This window comes from Hippocampus guttulatus, chromosome 8 (genome assembly GCF_054856545.1).
Source record: "Hippocampus guttulatus isolate MCC_2025c chromosome 8, RoL_Hgut_1.0, whole genome shotgun sequence".
NCBI lineage: Eukaryota > Metazoa > Chordata > Actinopteri > Syngnathiformes > Syngnathidae > Hippocampus > Hippocampus guttulatus.
This window is the reverse complement of record NC_141268.1, coordinates 1,864,448-1,887,208: the sequence shown is the minus strand read 5'-3', so window position 1 is coordinate 1,887,208 and position 22,761 is coordinate 1,864,448. Positions and strand designations below refer to the sequence as shown.

At 43.9% G+C, this 22,761-nt stretch overlaps 3 protein-coding genes across 5 annotated transcripts in view; 1 reads left to right on the top strand and 2 right to left on the bottom strand.

Moving 5' to 3' along the window:
- Window positions 1-7,662, top strand: part of LOC147200811 (serine incorporator 3-like) — a 45,473-nt gene extending 37,811 nt beyond the window's left edge. For 2 of the 3 annotated variants that reach the window (XM_086117283.1, XM_086117282.1), the window contains 2 exons: window positions 1,812-2,021; window positions 6,584-7,662. In XM_086117283.1, the coding sequence (XP_085973409.1) occupies window positions 1,812-2,021; window positions 6,584-6,719 (346 nt within the window). In that variant the 3' untranslated portion in view covers window positions 6,720-7,662. The remainder of the gene's footprint in view (window positions 1-1,811; window positions 2,022-6,583) is intronic. The other variant, XM_086117285.1, reaches the window with a different exon arrangement.
- A 7,406-nt stretch (window positions 7,663-15,068) lies between these two features.
- LOC147200810 (P2Y purinoceptor 1-like) lies at window positions 15,069-17,006 on the bottom strand. The gene has a single exon (XM_086117286.1). It carries the CDS (start codon window positions 16,913-16,915, stop codon window positions 15,875-15,877), a length of 1,041 nt encoding a protein of 346 aa, XP_085973412.1. The 5' UTR covers window positions 16,916-17,006; the 3' UTR covers window positions 15,069-15,874.
- Window positions 17,007-18,895: 1,889 nt separating this feature from the next.
- Window positions 18,896-22,761, bottom strand: part of LOC147200809 (serine/threonine-protein kinase 35-like) — a 31,824-nt gene continuing 27,958 nt past the window's right edge. Inside the window, exons 3-4 of the transcript XR_015101533.1 lie at window positions 20,859-20,959; window positions 18,896-19,594 (exon numbers count right to left, since the gene is read on the bottom strand). The gene's annotated coding sequence lies outside the window, so the exon portion shown is untranslated. The remainder of the gene's footprint in view (window positions 19,595-20,858; window positions 20,960-22,761) is intronic.

Here is a 22,761-nt window from a genome sequence, read left to right as displayed (position 1 = left end):
CAAAATGACATGGTAGCAAAACAGACAAGAGTATGGACACAAGACAAAGGACATTTGGCCTTTCATATCATATCATTTACATATTACTTTTGGAGAATGTGTATACTGTATTGTTTGTTAAGCAGCCGATGGTCACATTTGTTAAGCAGCTCACAAATCCAAAAAAGGTCACATGCAGCTCATCACAGCACATGAAGGTTTTGCCTACCTTGGGGGAGGGCATCATTCATTACATAGAGCCATGGTTTCAATTTCAAATGGACACCAAATAGAGTCGAATCCAGGTGACACCCTAACAACATATCAGTGTTAACATCCTAGATACATAGGAATTGTTTTTTTTTTTCATAAATCACCATTTAAAAACTTTTTATGTTTACTTGGATTGTCTGTCTGATATTTACATGTGTCTGATCTTAAACATTAAAGTGAGAAACAATGCAAAAAAGTAAGAATTTGACAAGAAGGCAAATACTTTTTCACAGTACTGCGGATGTCTGAAGGAGTGCTACCTCTTACATTTTGGGGAAAATGTATCTGCCATTTCTCCATTATCGAAATAATTTAAATACATTCAAAAATCACTGATTGTTTGCAAATAATTCATAACCCTATCCAATGCATAATTGAAATTCCTGAACTATTATAGTGTTCAAATCATGTTGCTCACTTTAAATGAAAATACAACAAGCTGGTAAGGGAACGTCGGACTACATCTAACGTTTATTTTGACAATTGAAATTGTCTTAGTTTTGTGATGAATCAATGGATCCGATTTTTTTCCATGAACATTGCATAAAAGCTGAATTTTCGCTGTATTTGTGTGTTCACAAAACCAGTGAATCCATATTCTCCCAAGCCTGCTTATTTGTATGTGGTGCGGACCAATCACCAAGCAGGATATGGAACTATGATGAAAACCTTTTGGTTGACAATCAGCTTGATTAAAAATAAATAAATAAATAAATAAATAAAAATCTATGTGTTATTTACACAGCCTTTATCTGCATTCTTACATTGCAAAAAAGACACCTATCACTCAATTTCATGATACCATCTGAGATAACAGGACTCATCTGGTCAAAACATGTTCTTTCATTGCCGGGGTTGGTCAAAACAATAAATTGGTAGGCATGTACAAGTTGATGTCCCACCCAATCCCTTATTGATGTAAATAAAGTAATATATTGTCTTCAAAACGGGGCGGCCTGGTAGTTGAGTGGTTAGCACGTCGACTTTACAGTGCAGAGGTAACGGGTTCAATTCCAGCTCCGGCCTTCCTGCGTGGAGTTTGCGTGTTCTCCCTGTGCTTGCGTGGGTTTTCTCCGGGTCCTCTGGTTTCCTACCACATTCCAAAAACTGCATGGCAGGCTGATTGAACACTCCAAATTGTCCCTAGGTGTGAGTGTGAGCGCGAATGGTTGTTAGTTTCTGTGTGCCCTTCGATTGGCTGGCAACCGGTTTAGTGTGTCCCCTGCCTACTGCCCGAAGACAGCTGGGATAGGCTCCAGCATCCCCCGCGACCCTAGTGAGGATGAAGTGGTTCGGAAAATGAATGAATGAATAATTATCTTCAAAACATTTCATTAATTTCACCAAATAACTTACTGCAGGGAGATCACGGCATATCTTCAGGCAGTTTGTAAAAATCACCTTGTGTTAAAAACCGATGATGCAGTGGGGGGTCACTGACGTAATCATCACGTGACACAATCACATCAATTGGTTGGCAACACTTTTTAAAATTGATGTTATTTATTCATTGTTTCAGCCCAAGAATAAAGTCACTGTTGGTTTTATAATTCCTCCAGCCTTCGCTCATCCAGTGCCAGCCAGATGAGCAAACTGACCATGGCCTCAAACGATTCGGACATTCTGGCTGCGGGTGGTAGTCAGGAATCATTGGGGGAGGAGAAACGGGTGATGGACAGCGACCTGATCCATTACAGCTACTCGTTTTTTCATTTCATGCTCTTCCTGGCGTCTCTTTACATCATGATGACCCTCACAAACTGGTACAGGTCAGTACTGCCATCACAACCAGTCCAAGATGAAATCTTTTATCTTGGACTGTTTTACAGTATTCCCATGGGCTCACCACCCATGAGAGGGGCCAAAGGGGTTGGGTGCAATGTGAGCTGGGCGGCAGCCAAAGGCGGGGACCCTGGCGGTCCGATCCTCGGCTGCAGAAGCTAGCTCTTGGGACATGGAATGTCACCTCTCTGGCAGGGAAGGAGCCCGAGCTGGTGTGTGAGGCAGAGAATTTCCGACTGGATATAGTCGGACTTGCCTCCACACACGGTTTCTGGTACCAGTTCTCTCGAGAGGGGTTGGACTCTCTTCCACTCTGGAGTTGCTCATGGTGAGAGGCGCAGAGCAGGTGTGGGCATACTCATTGCCCCCTGGCTCAGTGCCTGTACATTGGGGTTCACACTGGTAGACGAGAGGGTTGCCTCCCTCCGCCTTCGGGTGGGGGGACGGGTCCTGACTGTTGTTTGTGCATATGCACCAAACAGCAGCTCAGCATACCCACCCTTTTTGGAGTCCTTGGAGGGTGTGCTGGAGAGTACTCCTGCTGGGGACTCCCTTGTTCTGCTGGGGGACTTCAATGCTCACGTGGGCAATGACAGTGAGACCTGGAGGGGCGTGATTGGGAGGAACGGCCCCCCCGATCAGAACTCGAGTGGTGTTTTGTTATTGGACTTCTGTGCTCGTCACGGATTGTCCATAACGAACACCTTGTTCAAACATAAGGGTGTCCATATGTGCACTTGGCACCAGGACACCCTAGGCCGCAGTTCGATGATCGACTTTGTAGTTGTATCATCGGATTTGCGGCCTAATGTTCTGGACACTCGGGTGAAGAGAGGGGCGGAGCTGTCAACTGATCACCACCTGGTGGTGAGTAGGCTCCGATGGTGGGGGAAGATGCCGGTCCATCCTGGCAGACCGAAACGTATTGTGAGGGTTTGTTGGGAGCGTCTGGCGGAATCCCCTGTCAGAAGGAGTTTCAACTCCCACCTCCGACAGAGCTTTTCCCATGTTCCGGGGGAGGCGGGGGACATTGAGCCCGAGTGGACCATGTTCCGTGCCTCTATTGTTGAGGCGGCCAATCTGAGTTGTGGCCGTAAGGTGGTTGGTGCCTGTCGTGGCGGCAACCCCCGTACTTGCTGGTGGAGACCAGCAGTAAGGGATGCCGTCAAGCTGAAGAAGGAGTCCTATCGAGCCTTTATGGCCTGTGGGACCCCAGAGGCAGCTGACGGGTATTGACTGGCCAAGCGGAACGCAGCTTCGGTGGTCGCCGAGGCAAAAACCTGAGAGTGGGAAGAGTTCGGTGAGGCCATGGAAGCCGACTTCCGGACGGCTTCGAGGAAATTCTGGTCCACCATCCGACGTCTCAGGAGGGGGAAGCAGTGCACCACTAACACTGTGTACAGTGGGGATGGGGCGCTGCTGACTTTGACTCGGGACCTTGTGAACCGGTGGGCAGAGTACTTCGAAGACCTCCTCAACTCCACCAACACGCCTTCCTTGGAGGAAGCAGAGCCTGGGGACTCTGAGGTGGGCTCTCCTATCTCTGTGGTTGAAGTCACCGATGTGGTTAAAAAGCTCCTCGGTGGCAAGGCCCCAGGGGTGGATGAGATCCGCCCGGAGTTCCTCAAGGCTCTGGATGTTGTGGGGCTGTCCTGGTTGACACGCCTTTGCAGCATCGCGTGGTCATCGGGGAGAGAGAGTGCCTCTGGATTGGCAGACCAGGGTGGTGGTCCCTCTTTGTAAAAAGGGTGTGTTCCAACTACAGAGGGATTACACTCCTCAGCCTCCCTGGTAAGGTCTATTCAGGAGTGCTGGAGAGGAAGGTCTGTCGGTAAGTCGAGCCTCTGAGAGAGGAGGAACAGTGTGGACACCCTACTTGGGAAACTCATTTCGGCCACTTGTATCCGGGATCTCGTTCTTTCTGTCATAACCCACAGCTCGTGTCCATAGATGAGGGTATGAACATAGATCGAGCAGTAAATCAAGAGCCTCGCCTTTGGGTTCAGCTCCTTCTTCACCACGAAAGACCAATACAAAGTCTGCATCAGAGCAAACACTGCACTGTCAATCTCCCACTCCATCTTGCCTTCCCTCATGACAAGACCTCAAGATGCCTAAATCTCCTCCATTTGGAGCAAGATCTGATCCCCAACTAGGAGAGGGCACTCTGGCTTTCCAACTGAGGACCATTGTTTTAGATTTAGAGATGCTGATTTTCATCCCAAGTGCATCACACTCGGCTGCAAACCGTTTCATTGAAAGTTGGAGATCCCGGCTTGAAGAATCCAACACCACCACATCATCTACAAAAAGCAGAGATGCAATACTGAGACCACCAAACCAGACCCCCTCAATGCTTTGGTTGCACCTAGAAATCCTGTCCATAAAAGTTATGAACAGAATTGGTGACAAAGGGCAGCCTCGGCTAAGTCCAACCTTCAGGCCGAGGAGTGTGATTGTGCTCTATTCGGAACACACCTTCTAGCCCCCCTTCTTAAAAAGAGGGACTATCACCCCAGTTTACCAATCCAGATGAATCCAATTTAGTGCTGACAATGTGAACCAAATTCTGACGTCGGTAATATAGGAACTGAACAGCCCGAATTAGGTGATTTGGTAGTCCTCAAGCACACCCCACAGAATTCCCTGAGGGACAGGGTTGAATGCCTTCTCCCAAGTCCACAAAGCACTAGACGGTAGACTAGCCATACACCCTTGAGGACCTGCCAAGTGTGTAGTAACTAGTCCATTGTTCCACGGCCAGGAAGAAAACCACACTGCTCCTCCTGAATCTGACTGGACTTCCTGACGGAACCTCCTCTTCAGCACCTCTCAATACACCTTACCAGTGAGGCTGAGGAGTGTGATTGCGGTCTATTCGTAACACACTTTCTGGCCCCTCCTCTAAAAAGAGGGACGACCACCTCAGTCTGCCAATCCAGATGCACCGTCCCTGATAACCATGTGTTGTTGTGGAGGCGCGTCAACCAGACAGCCCCACTACATCCAGAGCCTTGAGGAACTCAGGGCGATCTCTACCGCCTAGGAGCCTTTTAACACTTCGGTTACTTCAACCCCAGAGATAGGGGAGCCCACCTCAGAGTCCCCAGACTGTGCTTCCTCTAAGAAAAGCACGTCGGTGGAGTGGAGGTCTTCATAGTATTCTGCCCACCGACACACAACATCACGGGTTCTGGTCATTAATGCCCCATCTCCACTATACACAGTGTTAATGATGTTTATTTTGAATTTTCTCAAAGCCGTCCAGAATTCGGTTTCCATGGCCTCACCAAACTCCTCCCATGCCCAAGTTTTTTCCTGAGCGACCGCCAAAGCTGTGTTTCACTTGGCCAGCCGGTATCCATCAGCTGAGTTCAGAGTCCCACCTTCCCATGGGCTCACCACCTGTGGGAGGGATAAAATGGGTTGGGTGCTTTGGTGCTGGGTGGTGGCCAAAGGCGGCCATCTTGGCAGTCTGATCCCTGGCTACAGAAGCTAGCTCTAGGAACATGGAATGTCACTTTACTAGCAGGAAAGGAACCAGAGCTGGTGCGTGAGACAGGACTTTCCTCCACACAACGCCAGGCTCCGGTACCAGTTCTCGCAAGAGGTGTTGGACTCACTTCCACTCTGGAGTAGCCCACAATGAGAGAGACAGAGCAGGTGTGGGCATACTCATTACCCCCCAGCTCAGTGCTTGTACATTGTAGTTCACATTGCAGTTCCCACCAGTGTACGAGAGGTAGGGGAACTGACTGTTGTTTGTGCCTATGGATCAAACAGCAGTTCAGAGTACCAAGCATTTTTAGAGTCCTTGGAGGGTGTGCTGGAGAGCACTCCCTCTGGGAACTCCCTCATTCTCCTGGGGCACTTCAACGGTCACGTGGGCAATGACAGTGAGACCTCTAGTGGCTTGATGGGGAGAAACGACATCCCCCGACACAGATCAGGACTCAAGTGCAAATTCTGTGCTCGTCACAGATTGTCCATAATGAACACCATATTCAGACATAACGGTGTCCACAGGACACCCTTGGCTGCAGCTCAATGATTGACACTGTGGTTGGAGCATCAGATTTACAACCACATGTTTTGGACACTCAGGTGAAGAGAGGGGTGGAGCAGTCGACTGATCATCACCTGGTGTTGAGGTGGCTCAGATGTTGGGAGAAATGCCGGTCCGACCTGGCAGACCCAAACTTATTGTGAGGGTTTGCTGGGAGCACCTGGCAGAATACCCTGTCAGCAAGAATTTCAACTCCCACCTCTGGCAGAGTTTTGCTCATGACCTGGCAGAGGCGGGGGACATGGAGTCAGAGTGGACCATGTTCCATATGTCTATTGTTGAAGCAGCTCATTGGAGTTGTGGCTGTAAGGTGGTCTGTGCCTGTCGTGGTGGCAACCCTCAAACCCGCGGGTGGACACTGGCGGTAAGAGATGCTGTCAAGCTGAAACAGGAGTGCTACCAGGCATTTTTGGCAGGACTAAACCTTGTTTTATAAAATAATTTAAAATGCTACACTTACTAAAAAACAATTCCTCCTCCTAGTCCAAATGCAGACTACACCATAACCAGAAAATGGCCAACCGTGTGGGTGAAGATCACCTCCAGCTGGTTGTGTCTGGCCTTATACATCTGGACCTTGGTGGCTCCCATGATTCTCACTGACAGAGACTTCAACTAATTTCCGGAGTGGACATTGCTTCACAAAACTCCTGCATCTCCCTTGTTCTATCAGTCATGTTGTGAAGTTTATTCCTTTCAATTGACGTGTTTTTTTTTTTTTTTTTAAATGTAACGGAAATTGAAGATCCACAATGAGGTAAATTAGTTTCAACTCATTACAAGACACATTTTAAGATTACAATAATTTTGTTGCTTTTATGTTAAATCCCACTGAAATATTCTCATTTTATTAGTTTAGTCTACTATGTCTCTCCAATGCCTTACAATTGTTCAGTCTTATTTGTACGTAATAAAAAAAATACTTTTTTGTACAGACATTTGTCGTAAATTACTATGCCTACACACATTTCTGAATATCAAATGCTGTTTTTGCCAAATATTTATATTGAAATTTTGAAGATAAAACGTGTATGGGTGTTAGAGGAATCTATGAGCAAAATTGTATCATGTTTAAAGTTTCATTTAATTTGGGCACATCGAAGCGTTTGGGTGCGTATCCAGCACCCCCAAATGCCTGCACACAAAGGCGCCGGCCATCTGGCCGGGGGACTGTTGAAGTCCACAATTAGCACAGGTGGACAACCACAGGGGAGAAGGCGACACTCGGTCACAAAAGGGGAATGAATAATTCGGGAACAGCGGTTGAGCAACAAAAGACGACATTGACCATCCGCAAAGTCTACAACATGCTAATTCGATGTAGACCAGCCAGAAAAGGCGCAAATGTACTGGTGGTTCAAGTTGGAAAAACAGGTAACCAATCACTACCGAGGAGCCGGACCGGGGTGCGGCATGCAAACATCGGGGGCAGTGTTTTTCTTGTATTTTGCATATGTTACAATAAAATGTCGAACTCGCGGTGGCGGGACTGAGAGTGTGATCGCGGAGCAACTAACCGTCGTTCGCTCTCAGAGATCCGCTCCCGCCGATATTGAAGACAATTTTCCTGTGTGCCGAGTCATTGCTTTAACTTTGTCCGAGAAAATCTCTGACAATGGGTCAATGACAAAAGAATGTTTATGAAGTATTTTCTGTATAGATTAATGCAGTGTTTTTCAACCCGTGTGCCGCAGCACACTCCGCGAGACATTGTCAGGTGTGCTGCGGGAAAATATCCAATTTGAATGCCTGTGCGGTCTTAAATCAAAATTTAAAACACTATTGCACCAAAATGTGTGCAATTGTATTTTGAAGATACATTTTGAACTACAGCTTGAAAACAGAGGAACATCAGCCAACAGGTTACAACAGGTAAAAATAAATAACAGGTGAGGGCTTGGGTCACTGAGGGTGTGTGATGTTGCTTTATGACAACATCTTCACCCTCAGATTGTGGAATTTAGAGCTTCACTTCGTTCGGTCCTACCAAAGGTTTCTGAAATGCCTCAAAGGTGTAGCGCAGTGGAGTGGGGTAGGCCAGGTTGAGGGCATAGATCACCCCCATCAACAGCATTCAGGCTTGGACGGAGACATCTACTGGATCCTCTCCCTCAGCCACATGAACCACCAGGATCTTGAGGATATGCTCAGCTGCATTGCTGCGATTGTCCTGCTACATGCAATTAACAAGAAAAATAGAACCGTTTCAATCATTTGAATTAGCTGACATCTTTCTTCATCGGCACACAGTCATGAACTAATATCAAATAAGCATGCTTACCATGTTAAATTACCGGTATACAATGCATCTCGTCATCTTACAGACTATTCCAATGTCATCGTAATGTCCATATTCAATACCAAGATGAATTGCCATGGCCAGTAAATGGCACCAAAGACTTGGAACAATCATCAAAAAGGTCATCCTCCTCCTCCTCCTCCCCGGGTACAGTATGAGAGCACGTCTTGCTTCAGTGCTTAGGTTCTGTTAAGAGATTAATATTGTGTCAATACAATGAACTGTCAGGGTGAGAACATACAGCAGTAGCATGTACCAGACATTATTTCCAGGATTGAAGAATATGATATGGAACTGGCCGAAATAGTGAAATGAAAAGGGAGGGCAAATTCTGTAAACCACTCCAATCTCCCTTTCACCCCATACAGTTTTGTGTTCATGTGATTAATCACGGACAGTACAATACTCATTGGACATTTTGAAAACAAAAATGGTGTAGGTCATGTTTTACACTCACCAAAACTGACTATAGATACACAGCAAGAAACCTTTAAAAGAAGAGAGAATTATATTAAAACAATGGCCTGTGTTTGAGTGGAGGAGGGAGGGGTTTACGTTGTGTATTATACAATACTGTTCTGCACCTTTCTAAAGAATGACTTGAGTGCACAGACCAAAACTTACAAAAGAGAAAATGTGTCATATTGAACAACATTAGCTCATCATGTTGGCTTACAACTTAGATCGGGCTCTATTTTGAGGAAGCATTATTTTGACTACACTATACCAAGATATATTTAGAGATGATTATGCTCGATGGTTAAGATGGGAGAAACGATTACATTGGATAACATGAGCTATTGCTGCTCGACACATCAACGTAATTGTTGGCCACACGATGAGCGATGCCATTCCTGGCGTGTGGTCACACCTGCTGTTCATAATAACTCCTTGGGTCACACCAAACACTTCAGTGATATAACCCATCCATCCATCCATCCATTTCCCGAACCGCTTGATCCTCACTAGGGTCGCGGGGGGTGCTGGAGCCTATCCCAGCCATCTCCGGGCAGTAGGCGGGGGACACCCTGAATCAGTTGCCAGCCAATCTCAGGGCACACAGAGACGAACAACCATCCACGCCCACACTCACACCTAGGGACAATTTAGAGCGTCCAATCAGCCTGACATGCATGTTTTTGGAATGTGGGAGGAAACCGGAGCACCCGGAGAAAACCCACGCAGGCCCGGGGAGAACATGCAAACTCCACACAGGGAGGCCGGAGCTGGAATCGAACCCGGTACCTCTGCACTGTGAAGCCGACGTGCTAACCACTGGGCTACCGGGCCGCCCCCAGTGATATAACCATAGTATAGAAATGTATAGTATGTTAAGTCAGCTTAACAGACTCGTGGCAAGTTAACTTTGGCAAGCTTGATGAATGCAACGGTTTAGCACCAAGTATTCCAATGAGGACACCCACCTCAATGAAGTCATCCAACTGTGGGCGGGGACTGTCGGTGTGCAGCTCCTCCTTCGAGTGGCTGACGCATGCGTGACTCACGTGCTGCCCTCAATGAGCATGCGCATTCAAATTGAATTCAATTTAAGTAAAATGTACTTGGGTTTCTCTGTTTTATGCGTTGTGTCTTTTAATTGTGTAAATGTTACGAGGGACCTTTGAGTGAATGTTACTCTTGTATTACAGTTTGTTCAGTGTATGAATACATTGTGTTGTATTTACACTATTATTTAGTGTTATCATCAAAACCCAAATTTATATGTAGATATTATTAACATTTAGTAGATGTAATTTACTACACCCAAAAGTTATTTTTTACAGTGTACCATGTTGCCGAACATGTGGCTAAATCAAAAAATTCCCAGTGGCAGAGCAATTAATACTTCCCGCCTGCAAAGCCATTGTAAATGAGATGTTCAGACCCGAGGTGGCTAAAGAAATAGCCTGACTGCTGTAAAAACAAAAACATAGAAAGAATGAGAGCTGTGGAAGAACAGTTTTCTGTGTCTTTCATCGATTGCTGCCAAGATAACAGATCTGTGTTCATCCAAACCATTTATCACACTGAGAATAAATATGAAAGATAATAAAATATTTGATTGATGATGATTTGATTCCTATTAAAGGTGTTATAATACTGTACATCAAATTAAGGTAATTAATTCCCTTTTCATGCCATTTAGGAAGATAGAGAATTTTTTTTTCTCACAAGTATATTAGAGTTGTTCCGCAGGAAAGCTTTATGAGGTAAAAAATGATGGAGAAAAGGCCGAACCCCATGCAAGAAGGGCCTGTTGATAAAAATGTGATAATAGGTAATTTATCCATCCATTATCCGATCCGCTTATCGTCCCAAGGGTCACGGGGGATGCTGGAGCCTATTCTAGCTGTCTTCGGTCAGTAGGCGAGGGACATCCTGAACCGGTTGCCAGCCAATCGCAGGGCACACACAGACGAACCACCATCCACGGTCACACTCACACGAGGGACAATTTGGAGTGTCCAATCAGCCTGCCATGCATGTTTTTGGAATGTGGGAGGAAACCGGAGTACCCGGTGAAAACCCATGCAGGCCCGGGGAGAACATGCAAACTCCACACAGGGAGGCCCGAGATGAAATTGAACCCGGTACCTCTGCACTGTGAAGTCGACGTGCTAACAACTGGACTACCAAGCCACCCTGATAAGGTAATTCGTGTGTCAATAAAATACTCTGAAAAAGAAAATGAAGTTGAATAGTGAGGGAAGTTAGAGTTTCTTTTTTCAAGAGCAAAAAATGCCGTTTTCTTTCCCTTTCCTCCAACCACCGGGCCCGAGATCTAATAAATGCCCCTTTTGCCATGTCTAAGTAGATCTGACCAAACATAGTTGAATCTCTTTCAATACTCGTTCTACAGTGAGATTGTTCTTAAAATAAATGGTCAAGTTTAGCTAGTAACTCAGCTGCATGCATCAACACTGGCAGACTTTTCTCGAAATAAAATGTTGCAGATTGATATTTATGTTTCCTAATTAGAAGAACATTTTTAACAGCAACATTATCCATCCATACGTCTGTCCATCCATCCATCCATCCATCTATTTTCAACACCGTTTATCCTGAATGGAGTTCTTTCGAGCAACATTATGAAACGTAATTTCAGAAAATGTCTTATTTCAGAAGGGTGTATCAAGCTGGTAGCCCTTTGCAATGATCAGTACCCAAGAAGTAGCTCTCATTTGCAAAAAATATTAGTAACCCCTAGTTAGACGAAATGCACATGAACAATGACTCGAGCAAGACGAAATTATCCGACTGCTTGACGTGGGTCCACGAGGTCCTTATGTAGTCCCCATAATTGTGGTGCCAGACATGTGCGCAGCAGGAAAACTGGGAACGCTTCTGCCACCTGCTGGGCACCAACGGAACGTGACCATTCCATTTAATATCAGTACAGTTTTTACTGATGCCTGAACAAAGGCGACAACGACATAAGGTAAGCCACAGAAAATGACAAAACAATGCAGCTTCTTATTAACAACAATGATCCAAACATACGTAGATGACGATAAGATTCCCATTCCTACTGTACACAACAAAATCAATTCAATTTAACTGTTTAAAACATGTCTACATTGGTCAACACTGAATATAGTTAAAACAACACATTTGAAAGTGTTTATTTCTTACACTGAGGAGAGGTTAAAACATCTCTGATTGTAGTTGAAACTTAACATGAGTCAACACTGGTCAGTGTTAATTTTACACTACACTAGTGTGTTGTGTTAAAATATAACACCATCGAGTCTTGTACTTTTTAACCCTCAGAATGAGTTGCTTTCATAAAACATCACAAATGTTAATGACTAAATATTTAACTGGTAGACAGTGAAATATTTACAAATGTTAATTACTAAATATTTAACTCTGGTAGACAGTGAAATGTATATAAACACTCTCGTGTCAATTTAAAGGTTTGATGTGCTTCCACTAGGTGGCCTGGTGGTCCAGTGGTTAGCGCGTTGACCTCACAGTGCAGAGGTAGTGGGTTCAATTCCATTTCCGGCCTGTTTGTGTGTGGGCTTTTCTTACACTAACAGTGTGCAATCAAGTGTAACATGATGAAAACCTTTGTTAAAAATGACACTTTAACCTTATTTGGGACATGAAGGGCAAATTTGAAACGTAAGATCATCTTCTATTTTGCCTTCATATTTTTTTTTATCTGACTCGAGGGAAGAAGTGTCTCACCAGTCATGAACCTCACCGGATGTCACCGCTCCACTGTGCAAATAAGAATTTTGCTTGCATTAGGACCACTGTTGTCATTTTAACTGGTCCATTTTTTTCAAAAATAGTTGCCAGAGTGGTCTGAAACGTCGCCAAATACTGTATAGTGAAACTGTTGCTAAGTCGGCAATGGCACAGAAACAAATCATAGCTCTTCGCTGACTATTTTACTTGTACAAGCAGCCACGTGTGTGCACAAAAAAAGTACAATTTTAATTAAAAACACTGCCCTGCATATTTGACTTTGACTTCATGGTAAGTGTAAAGGGCACTCAGTGACAGGGTGGGGGTGGGGGGTGCAAATGTGTCCCCGGCGTGTACTTTGCCCAGATCTGATTCACTGTGAGGTTGTGTACTACAGTATATACCTGTAGAGTGTAATGCACATGGATACACAAGCCACTAAACAGGAAACCACTCGGATACTGCATTGAGATCTAGAACAGGAAACGCACGTATGAAACACAATGCCGCAGGACATGGAGAAGCACTTCGGAACAGGTCACAGGTGGATGCTTTGAGCCTTGAGACTGGGTAAACGGATTTCATAAGCTGGACACCCATCCTTTTCAAAATGTCAACAAATATGAATCTTATTTAATCTAATAGTTGAACATTAAGCTTTTCAAATATTGTGAATGTCATCATTCAGACAGGTTATTGTGTCTTGAGGACATTGACTCAATCACAACTGGATGCTATACTTGTCCAAAGGTTTCGCCTCTCATCCGAGTTCTGCTCATATACGAGGTTGGCCTTCAACTTGCCTCTACCTTTTATTTAAATTCCAAGAATAAGAAAATACCACATCAAACACGTGTTAAAAGTTACAGGAAGTACTGAATATCCAAGTGAGTTCCAAATAGTAAGGAGTTTTCAGAGACAAATGTACATTAATGACTGACACAACTTTTTCACTTTGAGCTTTATTGAATTAAACATTTTTGTGATTGTGCAACCATAAAAGTATTTTGTTTCCCAAGTCTCAAGCTTCTGATATTCAATGATCCATTATAATATAGGAGTGCATAAGTGAGACAAACAATGTCTCAAACCCTGCAGCCCCACTGCAGCTCGGTTATTTTCAGAATTCTAATTGGACTGATGGGGCCTGATATTTCCTTAATAAGAGGCATCTGTTGTAGATGTTCATTAGCTTGTGTTTATGTTCTTCTAGAGAGATGCTCATTAGAATCTTCAGCGGAACAAGATAGACCGCAAATGAATTTGCAGGAGATTTTAGTATGAGCAGTGAAAGGAGCCAATCCATCTATTTTCCAATCCGCTTATCCTCACGAGGGTCACGGGTGTGCTGGAGCCTATCCCAGATGTCTTCGGACAGTGGGTGGGGTACATTCTGAACTCGTTGCCAGCCAATCGCAGGGCACACAGAGACAAACAACCATCCGCGCTCACACTCACACCGAGGGACAGTTTAGAGTGTTCCATTAACCTGCCAAGCATGGTTTTTGAAATTTAGGAAGAAACTGGAGTATCCAGAGAAAACCCCCGCAGGCAAAGGGAGAACATGCAAACTTCACACATGAAGACCGGGGCCTGGGATCGAACCCTGCACCTCTGCACAGTGAGGCGGACGTGCTAAACAGTCGTCCACCATTCCACGTGAAAGCAGCCATTAAATGAAAAATCAAAATACACATTCAACTGGGCTTTCAGTCACACTTTCAACCTTCAAAGATCCTTGTAAGCAACATATTGACAATCGTAATAATGACCTTTTGCAAATGGTGTCTAATTTCCAATACAACAGCTGTACTGCAACGTAATCTAACCAGCTTCTAATAATTTTGATTCTCTCACTCAAGTGAGGTAGCCAAAATAATACGTCAGTGTATTGTTGAATGAATATACCTCTCACAATCATACCAATTATACCTTTGTGATGTTACAACGTTTGATCAAATGATCATAATGTTGTGCCTGGTTGGGGTTTTTATCCACACGATGTATACAACACAATATAATAAAATTCAAAAGAACGGCATCCTTTGATGTTAGCAGGGTCCGCCTCATAACGCAGAGGAGCAGGGTTTGATTCCAGGCCTTTCTGTGTGGAATTTGCATGTTCTCCCCATGCCTGCGTGTGTTTTCTCCGGGTCCTCCGATTTCCTCCCACATTCCCAAAAATGTACGGCAGGCTTATTGAACACTATATTGTCCCAAGGTGTGACTGTGAGCGTGAATGGTTGTTTGTCTATGTGTGCCCTGCGATTGGCTGGAAACCAGTTCACGGTGTACCCCACCTGCTGCCCGAAAGCAGCTGAGATGGGTTCCAGCATGCCTGCGACCCTCGTGAGGATAAGCCGATTAGAAAATGGACGGATGGATGGATGGATGAGGGTCCTCATGTTGTCATCCTTATTTTGTGGTTCACTTTTGAAGCAAGAATTTCAAGGATCACTTGCAGGGATAATGTGGGGTCACAATGACAACATTTTTATTCTGTTGATATACTGTATTTTTTGCAAAAGATCAGAAATACTGTATCGAACACATTATGCAAATACAAATACACACCATACAATACAACTGTATGAATAGGGCAGCTTCCATTTGCGAGCAAAAACTAAATATTTCATACATTTGCAACATTACTCCATTTGCAAAAAATAAAAACTAAATAACTACTGGCTTATCTCCAGTATTGTTACATTTCGACCGAATGAATGACTTATGTTTTCCAATTTTTGAAACATTTCAAAACAGCATCATCACGTTGCTCACAATAGATCTTTTTAAACCCAAAGTTGAATAACTAACAAGTAAATCAGATGCAGGAAATGATGACATCAATTTTGTGCTTTTTTTCTTCAACTTCCAGAGAAAGACTTTTCGCGGAACCCATTGGAGGACACTGACTGATATTTTTGCTTTAACTCTTCCTGAATTGGTTGCTACCTGCTGTACAAAGACGGACCAAACGCCAGATTAAAAGTGCATACATCTGTGAGGCCATTTTGTTACACCTTTCATCAGCAAATCAAAATACAGAACGAATGGGGCTCCAAAAAGAAAACAATTCCTCCAAAAAGGGTGCGGTATACTGTACAATATCAATATACATGATTAATAATTTTTTTAATATTTGAGGATACTCATACTCACAGACACTTTGACATCAGACATCACACGTGGATAGTCATTCCAGAATGTGTCAATAATAATTACTGTAAGTCCGTGTTGTGGTGATAAGGATCCAGGCAAGTTTGAAAGCTAACTTTTCATGAATAGGTCACTGAGGCTGAATCGGGCTCCACTTCTAGCGGTTTGCGGTAAATAATCGTGTGCGTTAAGTTGGCCAACGACATCCTGGTCCGCTCACTTAGATGATGAAGCTTCATCAGGAAATCGTCATTTCCAACAATATATATCAGAGGGTTTATAGCGCTGTTTAAACACGCTAGACATCTGCTGACCTGGTGTGCAATATATACGTTACGGAAGCTCTCGTGGCAGATGCCTCGTTGTTTCAAAATCCTGGTTTGGAGATTCACATTTCGGAGCACGTGGTAAGGGATGAAACAGATGGAAAACAATAAGAGCAAAATGATCACAAGTTTCAAACAGCGCTGCTTTAGCAGGGGGTTAATGTTGGACTTTTTGGCAAGGACCCAAACCACGTGGCCATAACACAGCATGATGACAAGTAATGGGATGGCAAACCCTGTAACCGTCCATCCAATGCTGTAGGGCAGATATTCTCTGATCCAGTCATTGGAGGTGGTGTCAAAACAGGCGTTAAGTTTCTTTGCATCATTCTTGACAAAGAACACGTCCGGGAGGATCTGAGCAACAACCAAAAACCAAACCAGGGCGCTGACGACAAGAGAATGATGGTTGCTGATCTTGCCCATCACTCTCATGGGGTGCACGATTCCCAGGTACCTGTAGATGCTAATGCAAGTGAGGAAGCCGATGCTGCCGTACAGGTTGAGGTTGAAGCAGAAGCGGGTCAACTTGCAGAAAGGTTGGCCGAACTGCCAGTAGCTGTCCTGCGCGTAGTACGCCACAAGGAAGGGGAGCGTGAGCAGATACTGCAGGTCCGCCAGTCCCAGATTAAGCATGAAGATGTTGATGTTTCCTATGCTCTTCCAACCGCTGCACACGCTTCTTAACCCCCATGCGTTGGAAAGTGTCCCGACCACGAAAACGACGACAAAGACAGGTGGCAGAAACGCATGCGTAAATTTCAAGTTGATTTCACACGCGGAACTATTTGCTCCGTGCGTCAAGTCGACTCCTTGAGTGATATTTCCAGACATGATCTTTAATATATCTTAAGAACGGACTGTAGTCTGCGTGATCTGATGAGCATATCCTGTATAGGTTGTCCAAGTACTGTAAAAGCGAAACCAAAATAACTCCCTCCCACCTTGCTGAGGTGCGCGAATCAACTGAAGGAGTCGTGCGCACTCCGAGGTGTAAACCACAGGAAATAAAATATACGTGCCACATTGCGCATATCTTTTGCAGATTTAGAGACTTAAAATAAGTAACACGCCTTCTTGCATTTACTGTCATGTCATGTTTATTGTAGAATCCAGGCGAGAAGCGCGTCGAGCTCAGCGCAGGCAAAGTTGGAGAATTAAAAACAAACAAACAAAAAACAAGTAAGACGATAAATACATACTGTATATAAAATAAAAAAAGGAAAACAACCCTAAAATAAGATCCTAACTTAAAGAAATCTTTTTAAAGTGGACAAAGGACTCGGGTTTAGACAAGAAGTGTCAAACTCATTTTTGTCGCTGGGCTATGTTGGAGTTACCTCTTCCATCGGAGGGCTGTTATGACAGTGAAGCCGAATAAATGTTTCATCCATCCATTTTCTGATTCGCTTATCATCACGAGGGTCGTCGGTCGTGCTGGAGCCGATCCCCGCTGTCTTTGGACAGGAAGTGAGGGACACCCTGAACCGGTTGCCAGCCAATCGCAGGGCACACATAGACGAACAACCATCCACGCTCACACTAGCACCTAGGGACAATTTAGAGTATTCCATGAGCCTGCCACGCATGTTTTTGGAATGTTGGAGGAAGCCGGATTACCCGGAGAAAACCCACGCAGGCCCGGGGAGAACATGTAAACTCCACACAGGGAGGCCAGAACCCTGCACCTCCATAAGTGAGGCGGACGAAGCAACCAGTTGACCACCGAGCCACCATGTTTAATTATCTCATTGCATTATTTGTACACAATAAATTGATGGATTACTTGTTTTGAAATCACCCAAGTCAACTGTTTGCTTGTTGAATTCGGTTTAAAGTTTCTTTTTTCCAGACAATGGTCTTTTTGGTTGAAGAGAAACACATTAACCTAGCTGACAGTTTCGGCTGTCACTTCAGCCTTTGTCGGAGCTGTCACTGTTTCCCTGTGACATGTCTTAAAAATAACTGTTGGTTTGTTGTTCGTTCAATTATTGTTTAAGTGAGTGTAAACAGGGTAACAATATTCCTGAAGAATCTCAATGTTGTTTATGACACATGACAATTTGACATTTCAGTCCAGATTTTTGCAAGGATCATGGAAGTTGACTCACATGATTTGCAAGACCCCCGGGCCTTGAGTTTGGCACCTGTGGTTTAAACAAATGCATCATATTAGGTTTTGTAAGGGGTGCTCAGCATCCAGAAGATGTATTAAGATACTTGGTAGTGAGCTAGCCTACAGCCTGAAAACAGTTGGTTGATTTTTAACTCAGGGTTATTCTATTTTTTATTGTGATTGTTGTAAATCAACTCCACTTCTGGGTTATTTCAACTAAATGTGTTTCTTATATATTGTCCTCAAATGCTGGTTCGAATTAACTACAATTCTGGGTTGTTTCAACCACTGTACATATTCTTGTTCAGTAGTCTATCCAAATGCTAGGGTACATTAACCCAGTGTTTTTCAACCCGTGTGCCACGGCACACTGCGCGAGACAATCACAGGTGTGCCGCGGGAAAATATCCAATTTGTATGCCTGTGCGGTCTTTCGCCCAGAAAGTAATCATGTAGTACCCTCCCATACCGCTAAGGAGCAGCAACAGCTAGCCAATTGCCTTGTGTTTCGACGAGAGACAAGCGAATTTGTGACGCATGAATGCAGGACGACGGTGAAACAATAAATATGAAAGATGATAAAATACTGTTTTCTTTGTGTTCATTTGATTCCAATTCAAGCTGTTATAATGTCTTTTTTTTTCAATGAAAGAAGTGTGCCTTGGCTCAAAAATGTTATATCAAACACTGCATTAACCAATACACCAAATTGTTTTTATTATGCATTACAGCACAATCTGTAAAAATATTAATTCAATTGGATTACAATCACCAATAAAACGGTTCAAGTACAAATCTATTGTAAAATATGTTATCGATTTGGTCACTCAAAGCATGTATTATGCGTTAAAGAACATGAGAATCATTAATAAAATTGAATGCTAAATATACAATACAATACATGCTGATTCATATAGCGCTTTCACAACAGTGGCAGCTGTAACAAAGCGCTTAACAAAACAGTTAACATAAAGTAAAATAATAAACACAACACATAACATAAAACACGGACAGTCATGCAGTCCTAACCACTTTTCCGTCACGCGCTTTGTTGTTTGAAGCAGTTTGAGATGAAAGAGGAGAGAATCAAACCTTCAAGTCAAAAACAAGAAATGCTCATCAGTGTGAGACAAAACAATTCAGCTTCAGTGGAAAACAAGTCAAAGGACCAGTTCATGATAAGTACAATTAACAATAACATAAAGGTGTGCTAACAGACTGCAAACATTACGGGCAATTTGACTATCGAGAAAAGTGGTAAATTTGGACACTTCTGCCTATTTATAGACAAATGTTGATATTCATTCCCGCACATGTTTGGCACTTCTTTGGGTCAGAGTGGTGTCTCAATGTGTTGGCCTCATGGAAGATAATCGCTCCACCACGTCTGCTCAAGGCTGAAAAAGAGAAAGGAAGAATGAATGCAAGCAAGCAACATGTTGTCTTGTCCAGGGAGACCAAGACAACAAAAATCTTTGTAAAATTATGAGATTCATTTCACTGTCCACAAGTAAAGCATCAGCTCTTCTCTTTGTTATATTTTAATCTGATAAGAGTTCACGAATGTTATATTTTCCAGACACTAAAAAGCTTTTTTTATTTATTTTTTTTTTTTTTGCTTGCAAGTAGCTTGCGAACACTAGTGCAAACACTGTTTATATATTTTGGAGAAATTAGTAAATACCTAACTACTCTCAAAACACTCCATTCTAGTCAGCTATATAGCCACGGCCCCCTCACCCCCCACCCCCTTCCCATGTGTTAAGTGGGAGTCAGTGGAGAATTTGGACACAATTTGTCCATTCTAAATCATTATGTGCCAACATTTATGTGGACATCTCTACTGAAATAAAATATCACAATAAGCCTCTCCCTGGCAGATATTTTCCCTCTGCTTGGTCTAAAGTTTTAATGCTTACCGACTACCATGTTTTACTGAGTATTTCTTTGTTTCTTTTCGTTTTTCTTATAACCCAAAATGTGCCATTTGAAATAACATGACTTTTATGTCATGTCTGTGAGCTGCATTTGTTTCTACAAAATAAAACAATGAATGAACATTCTGAGAGACTGGCAATTCCATAATTATTGCCAGGAGTCGTATATGAACTGGATGTGTTTAGTGCGGCATCATTTCCTCAATAAATATGAAACTGATTTATACAAATCAATATTTCAATCAACTATGTTCCTCCTGAAACTATGAAAGGTTTGTCAGCTGTCTGTTATCACGAAATATATTATTCAGCTAACTTTGGTCCTCAGCTTTACAGCCACATCAATCACAACGATTCAAATCTGGCTTGATAAATGACAGCAGTAGATTCAGTCGCCAGAGGGTCTTTTGCAATCCATTTTTCATGGTCAGTCATGAAAACGACAACCAAAATTTTGATGCCACGTCCCCTCACAATATATTTCAGTGGAACATCCCAGTATTTAACATTTAACTTCAAAGCAGTTGTGCTTGGAGAAAGACCAAAGGCAAAAATCATACAACTCTGTTTCTGTCCACATACTTTTGATCACGACGATATACAGTATTTATGTACAGTAAAGTGGCCCAGGGTCCAACGTTGTTCATTCGGAATAAAACTAACACGTACCACAAATAATTGAACCAAAAGACATTTTTTATGAGCGACACGGTGGGCGACTCACAGTGAAGAGGTCGTAAGTCCGAATCTGGCCCCGGCCTTCCTGTGTTGTGTTTGTATGCTCTCCCAGGGCCTACGTGGGTTTTCTCCAGGAGCTCTGGGTTCCTTCCACATTCGAAAAAAAATACACAACAGGTTAATTAATTGATCACTTTAAATTGTCCTTAAGTGTGATTTTAAGTGTGAATGGAAATGTGGGCAAACTACAGCCTGCGGGCCAGATCCGGCATGTTGGTCTTTTTAATCCGGCCCGCCAAAGATTGGTACCCAATTAAGGTTGTGAATGGGGATAAGATGGCGCTGCTCTGCAGGCGACATAAAGGAAGGCTCCTGCTGCTGCACTCTGTTTGGTTGTATGTGCTGTGTTATGTTGTTTTATGTTATTCTGCACATGAGGCACAACATCGACTTTGTCTGCGCTTGTACTTGTACTTCAATCTGAGCATTGGCGCATCAAACTGGGGAAAAATAAGATGGGGGGGTAGAAAAGAAAAAACAAAGTGTTGCATGCACAAAATAAATAAATGTTTCAGAAAAAGAACTGTACACAGTATAGAATGCAATATAAATATAAGATATAGATACAAGCATATACTGTATGCAACTGCATATATAAAGCATAAGGTGGCTGTGCTATTTACAATGGTTAAAGGTTTTCACGCATGTTTATTCAGCAGCCTGACAGCAGTCGGTAGGAACGAGCGGCGGTATCTCTCCTTCTTGCAGCGCGGGTGTAACAGTCTCTGGCTGAAGGAGCTACCCAGTGCTGTCAGGGCGGGCTGGAGTGGGTGGGAGGGACTGTCCATCATAGCTTTTAGCTTAGCTAGCATCCTCCTGTTGCTCACCTCCTCCAGAGTGTCCAAGAACTCTGGACAGAACTGACCCTCCTGACCAGTCACTCCAGTCTCTTTCTGTCCCGGGCCGAGATGCTGCCTGACCAGCAGACAATGCCACTGTTTCTTATATGGATTGGATTGGATTGGATTTTATTGTCAAATGTACTGTATGTGAAACAAACAGCACAGATGAAATTTCTTCCCTCTCAACACAAAACAAGATGGCATCTTGACACAAAGCACTGTGCTTTGCCGGTGTGCTCTCCAGCACTGGACAACTCAAAATACAGCGGGATGGAGCTCTGAAACCTGTGGGCTTATGGACTTCTTCCATCGCCGAGCGTGCTGGGAGACATTCCCATGGAATTACAGCGGCAGCCCACACCAACGGCGAGCCATCTCAGGAGGATCAGGAAGTGGGGCAGGAGAGGAGGCGTTAGGCAGCGGGTGTGGAGAGCTGTCAAACTTCCACGCCTGCTCATCCTGCTCTGCAATCCGCGATCGCTTAAGAACAAACTGGACGAGCTGCGCACCCAGGCAGGAGCGAGCTTCGAATATCGTGAGTCTGGCTTGCTGATGTTTACCGAGACCTGGTTTCACGTGGATGTTCCGGGCAATCTCATTCAAGTCGACGGGTTCACTCACATATGCTCGGATCAAGAGGACTGTTCTGGGAAAACGAGAAGGGGCGGTCTCTGCGTCTACCTTCGTGACAGCTGGTGTAGGAACTTCGTCACTAAAGACAGATTCTGTGACCCTGGTCTGGAGCTGCTGTACATATCCCTTCGACCACACTACCTTCCAAGAGAGTTTACCAACATGTCGTGTGTGTCGTGTATGTGCCACCAAACGGGAATGCCGCAAAGGCAGCGAGATAGATCACGGACTGTATCCACCAGCATTTAAGATAAACCTGATGCTCCATGTGAATTCTAGGGTACCGTATTTTCACGACTATAAGGCACCATTAAAAGTCTAAAATTTTCTCCAAAATGGACAGGACGCCTTATGATGCGGAGCGTCTTGTCTATGCGCTGAGTTCCAAAACCTGACTGACAGCCGACACGGTGT